This window comes from Elephas maximus, chromosome 3, assembly GCF_024166365.1.
Source record: "Elephas maximus indicus isolate mEleMax1 chromosome 3, mEleMax1 primary haplotype, whole genome shotgun sequence".
Taxonomy (NCBI): domain Eukaryota; kingdom Metazoa; phylum Chordata; class Mammalia; order Proboscidea; family Elephantidae; genus Elephas; species Elephas maximus.
In genome coordinates, this window is record NC_064821.1 from 156209 (window position 1) to 162208 (window position 6000).

General features: G+C 48.2%; 1 protein-coding gene across 1 annotated transcript in view; it reads right to left on the reverse strand.

The window, feature by feature from the left end:
* Nucleotides 1–5613, reverse strand: part of THEG (theg spermatid protein) — a 29410-nt gene extending 23797 nt beyond the window's left edge. Inside the window, exons 1-4 of the mRNA XM_049880851.1 lie at nt 5300–5613; nt 4328–4432; nt 3969–4037; nt 3474–3535 (exon numbers count right to left, since the gene is read on the reverse strand). Coding sequence (XP_049736808.1) covers nt 3474–3535; nt 3969–4037; nt 4328–4432; nt 5300–5613 — 550 coding nt within the window. The remainder of the gene's footprint in view (nt 1–3473; nt 3536–3968; nt 4038–4327; nt 4433–5299) is intronic.
* Between the last annotated feature and the right edge of the window lie 387 nt (nt 5614–6000).

The following is a 6000-nucleotide window of genomic DNA, read 5'->3' on the forward strand; positions in this document are numbered from 1 at the left end:
TATTTGCTTCCTCTCCTGTTTTTTTTTTTTTTTTTTTTTGTCACTTTGGCCAAAGGTTTATCAATTTTGTTAATTTTTTCATGAACTTAGATGCAAAAATCCTCAGCAAAATTCTAGCCAATAGAATTCAACAACATATCAAAAAAATAATCCCCATGACCAAGTGGGATTCATGCCAGGCATGCAGGGATAGTTCAACATTAGAAAAACAATTAATGTAATCCATCATATAAATAAAACGAAAGACAAGAACCACATGATTTAGCAATTGATGCAGAAAGGCATTTGACCAAGTTCAACACCCATTCATGATAAAAACTCTCAGCAAAATATGAATAGAAGGAAAATTCTTCAACATAATAAAGGGCATTTATGCAAAGCCAACATCATCCTAAATGGAGAGAGCCTGAAAGCATTCCCCTTGAGATCGGGAACTAGGCAAAGATGCCCTTTATCACTACTCTTATTCAACATTGTGCTGGAGGTCCTAGCCAGAACAATTTAAAAAAAAAAAAAAAGGATTAGGCTAGATAAAGAAATAAAGGGCATCAAGATTGGTAAGAAAGAAGTAAGAGTATATCTATTTGCAGATGACATGATCTTATACACAAAAAACCCTAAGGAATCCTCAAGAAAACTACTGAATCTAATAGAAGGATTCAACAGAATATCAGGATACAAGATAAACATACAAAAATCAGTTGGATTCCTCTACATCAACAAAAAGAACATCGAAGAGGAAATCACCAAATCAATACCATTTACAATAGCCCCCAAGAAGATAAAATACTTAGAAATAAATCTTACCAGAGATGTAAAAGACTTATACAAAGAAAACTACAAAATACTACATCAAGAAACCAAAAGAGACCTACATAAACAGAAAAACATACCTTGCTCGTGGATAGGAAGACTTAACATTGTAAAAATGTCTATTCTACCAAAAGCAATCTATAGATACAATGCTATGCCAATCCAAATTCCACTGACATTTTTTAATAAGATGGAGAAACAAATCACCAACTTCATATGGAAGGGAAAGAGGCCCCGGATAAGTAAGGCATTCCTGAAAGAGAAGAACAAAGTGGGAGACTTCACACTACCTGATTTTAGAACCTATTATACCACCACAATAGTCAAAACAGCCTGGTACTGGTACAACAACAGATACATAGACCAATGGAACAGAATTGAGAATCCAGATATAAGTCCAACCACATATGAGCAGTTGATATTTGACAAAGGCCCAAAGACAGTTAAATGGAGAAAAAACAGTCTCTTTAACAAATGGTGCTGGCATAACAGGATATCCATCTGCAAAAAAATGAAATAAGACCCATACCTCACTCCATGCACAAAAACGAGCTCAAAATGAATCAAAGGCATAAATAAAAAATCTAAAACGATAAAGTTGATGGAAGAAAAAATAGGAACAATGCTAGGAGCCCTAATACATGGCATAAACAGTATACAAAACATTACTAACAATGCAGAAGAGAAACTAGATAACTGGGAGCTCCTAAAAATCAAACACCTATGCTCATCCAAAGACTTCACCAAAAGAGTAAAAAGACTACCTACAGACTGGGAAAAAAATTTTAGCTATGACATTTCCGGTCAGCATCTGATCTCTAAAACCTACATCATACTGCAAAAACTCAGCTACAAAAAGACAAATAACCCAATTAAAAAATGGGCAAAGGATATGAACAGGCACTTCACCAAAGAAGACATTCAGGGAGCTAACAGATACATGAGGAAATGTTCACGATCATTAGCCATTAGAGAAATGCAGATCAAAACTACAATGAGATTCCATCTCACTCCAACAAGGCTGGCATTAACCCAAAAAACACAAAATAGTAAATGTTGGAGAGGCTGTGGAGAGACTGGAACACTTATGGACTGCTGGTGGGAATGTAAAATGGTACAACAAAATCAATTTGGCGCTTCCTTAAAAGACCAGAAAAAAATAGCAATCTCACTCCTTGGAATATATCCTAGAGAAATAACAGCCCTTACATGAACAGATATATGCACACCCATGTTCATTGCAGCACTATTTACAATAGCAAAAAGTTGGAAGCAACCAAGGTACCCATCAACGGATGAATGGATAAATTATTGTATATTCACACAATGGAGTACTACGCATCGATAAAGAACAACAGTGAATCCGTGAAACATTTCACAACATGGAGGAATCTGGAAGGCATTATGCTGAGTGAAATTAGTCAGCTGCAAAAGGACAAATATTGTATAAGACCACTATTATAAGAACTCAAGAAATAGTTTAAACAGAGAATATCCTCTGATGGTTACAAGAGGGGGGAGGGAGGGAGGGAGGGAAAAGGGTGTTCACTAATTAGATAGTAAATGAGAACTATTTTAGGTGAAGGGAAAGACAACACACAATACATGAGAGGTCAGCACAACTGGACTAAACCAAAAACAAAGAAGTTTCCTGAATAAATTGAACACTTCGAAGGCCAGCGTAGCAGGGACGGGGATCTGGGGACCATGGTAGGGGACATCTAAGTGAATTGGCATAATAAAATCTATTAAGAAAACATTCTGCATCCCACTCTGGAGAGTGGCATCTGGGGTCTTAAAAACTAGCAAGCAGCCATCCAAGATGCATCAACTGGTCTCAACCCACCTGGAGCAAAGGAGAATGAAGAACACTAAAGACACAAGGTGATTATGAGCCTAAAAATCAGAAAGGGCCACATAAACCAGAGACTACATCATCCTGAGACCAGAAGAACTAGATGGTGCCCAGCTACAACCGATGACTGCCCTGACAGGGAACACAACAGAGAACCCCTGAGGGAGCAGGAGAACAGTGGGATGCATACCCCAAATTCTCGTAAAAAGAGCAGACTTAATAGTCTGACTGAGACTAGAATGATCCCAGAGTTCATGGTCCCCAGACCTTCTGTTGGCCCCAAACCAGAACCATTCCCAAAGCCAGCTCTTCAGACAGGGATTGGACTGGACTATGGGATAGAAAATGATACTGGTGAAGAGTGAGCTTCTTGGATCAAGTAGACTGATGAGACTATGTGGGCATCTCCTGTCTGAAGGGGAGATGAGGGGGTAGAGGGGGTCAGAAGGTGGCGGAATGGACACAAAAAGAGAGAGTGGAGGGAAGCAGTGTGCTGCCTCATTAGGGGGAGAGCAATTAGGAGTATATAGCAAGGTGTTTATAGATTTTTGTATGAGAGTCCGACTTGATTTGTAAACTTTCACTTAAAGCACAATAAAAATTTTTAAAAAGCCGTCCACTTGCAGTATTTCTGTTATAGCAGCAATAGACGACTAAGACAGACTCCTAGAGGCAGGAAACGGGCAGGTGCAAAGACCCCCGAGGTCCTGGGCACCTAGGTTGGGCCCACGGTGGGGATAGGCAGTACCCCTTCTAGGACCCCACCCCACAAGGCGATGGTTGACACCAGGTGCACCCTTCTTACCTGGCACTGTGATAGATAAGGTGGTATCCTGGAGAAACCTCTCTGTCCAGTATACAGATGGCCTGGAATACACCAGCACAGCCCAGTGGGAGGGAGGCATGGGGTGCTCTGCTCGGAAACAGAAGCTCAGGGGCTCCCCGCACATACCCACAGAATGGGGGACAGTGACAGGGGAGAAGGGGCAGGAAGGGGAGCAGCTCCAAATGAGGGGCGGGGGCAGGTCAGAGAGGACAGTGGGGAGAGTGTCTCAGCCCCATGGGTTGTATGTTATTGTGAGCAAAGGCCCTGTTTGCGGGGCGGGGGAGGGGGGGTGGAGGTGTAACTAAGAACAGGGACGAATCATGAAAGTCGGCCCCCTTGGGGTGAGGAATGGCCCTGAGGAGAGTGAGCCTCCATCCTTGCCCTGGGGAAGAGAAGGGGGTGGCTCCAGCAGAGTGACCCCGGGAACCTGGCACGTTCCCCCACGGGATGGGGGTGGGGAGGGACAGCACTTACCAATAGAGGGAGAAGTGCAAGGTCATGTTGCAAGGGGAAATCCAGGCATAGCCCTGGCAGCAGCCCACCCTGCGATGAGAAGGTCCAGCCCCCACTGCCCTCTGCTCTGGGGCTCGCCTTGGGCCCACACTCCCAAATCTCCTGGACACCCACCAGGGGCACCTGCCCCCCAACGAGCCCCACCTCCAGTATCTTAACTGCTTATCCTCCCTCAGCACCCTTCCTAACTGCCTGGTCCCCACCTACCCTAACTCTGTCATGGGTGGGAACCTGGGGAGGGCCTGGGAAGATGCAGAGGGGACCCCGGGGGGGCACTTCCCCAGCTCGCTCCCCCAGGCCTCTAACTGGCATGCCCTCACCTGTCTTTCAAGACTTGCCAGTTGGTCTTGGGTCTTGCCAAATCGAAGACCCTCCTCTTCTTCCTCCCTCTGGGCACTGGCCACTCGTGGCTGATGGACAGCCGGCTTTGGGAGAATCAGAGCAGGCTTGGAGCAGGATTTTCTCCCCAACATGTTGGGGAGCCCAGAGCCACTTTTAGGTCTTGCTCAAGCATCTTGAATCTGCTCTCACCCCACCTAAGTGAGTCTTCTCCCTCAAAGGCACCTCTTTGGGGCAGCATTCTGGGGTCAAGAGGACTTGGGTATGTGGGCTTGGTCTTGTCACCTGACTGCCCAAGCCTCAGCTCCCTCCCCTCTGAGGTGGATGTGAGAATGGGTCCCATCTTCCAGGAGTGTGGTTGTGATTGAATAAGGTAATGTTCACTATCTCGCAAACATTTATCAAGCACCTACTGTATACCAGGCCCCGAAGGTGGAACTGAACCAGGACCCCTCGCTCTAACCTCTCCCCTCTGGCATCTGAATGCTGTCTGCAGACTCTACCATTGGCCACCTAGTGAACAGGGGGCTGTGTTCTCCCACTTTTGCCTCAAAGGCTAGTGGAGGTGCTGTCACCTGGGCCTATGGCCTTCATTCCCAGAACCACATTCAGAGGCCCCAGGAGGCAGCTCAGCCTCCTTCTGGTATCCAGGAGATGCGGTCTGGTTGTCATGGGTGTGGAGCTGGTGCTCCTTCTCCGTGTCCCCCCACTGCCCTGTGCCCCCCCACTGCTACATCCCGCTGCACCCCGCTGCCCCACTCCCCCCCCACTGCTCCATCCCTCCCCCACTGCCCAGCCCTCCCTTCCCCATCTCCCCTCCCCCGTCCCCCCCCCGTTGCCCCTACTCCCATGGCTTCCCTGTTCCCCGCCCCCGCTGCCCCGGTACCCCCGGTGCCCCATACTCCCCGCCCCCCGCTGCCCTGTACTCCCCTGTTGCCCCCTCCCCCGCCTACCTCACTTCAGGAACGTCCTCGTCCTCCTCCACGTCTTTCTGCAGGACCCTCTCCAGATTGGAAAGTGCCTCCTCCGCCTCCTGGCCCTGGAGGACTTCCTCTCCGGCCACCTCCTCTAGGGGAATGTCCTCCTCGTTGTCCCCCAGTCCCAGCGCAGCATCGTCGGGGTCCTGGTACTTGGGGTCCAGGGCCCCCTGGCTCTCGTTGGCGGAGTCCTGGAAGCCCAGGACATCACGGTCCTGTTTCATTTCTGCCTCACTCGCAGCCTCAGCGACATGGTTGTTGCTGGTCAAACTCGGCCTGTGGTCCCCCATGGGACCTCCTGGCCTTGCGCCTTCCTCCCTCAAAACCCAAGTGGCTCTGCCGTCGTCATGGCAACAGGAGAATGTCCCAGCACATTCTTGGGGCATTCTGACCTGTGCACTGTCCAGCCACCCGCACAGGACTGAAACTCCTCTGTGGCCTGGAGCTCAGACCTCCACCTCGGCCTCGCTCTCCCCTCCAGCCTCACTGGCCTCAGGGAGGCAGCCACTCCCTCATCTGTCTCTCTGCATCCCAGCTTCTTGCTTGATTTCTCCATGGCATTTGGCATTGCCTAAACAATGTCACAGGTTTTTCTTCCTCAGTGTCTGTCTCTGTCTTCCAGAAAGTTGTCTCCTGAGACCAGCGGCTGAGGTGAGCTACTCACTGCCGCTTCCCTA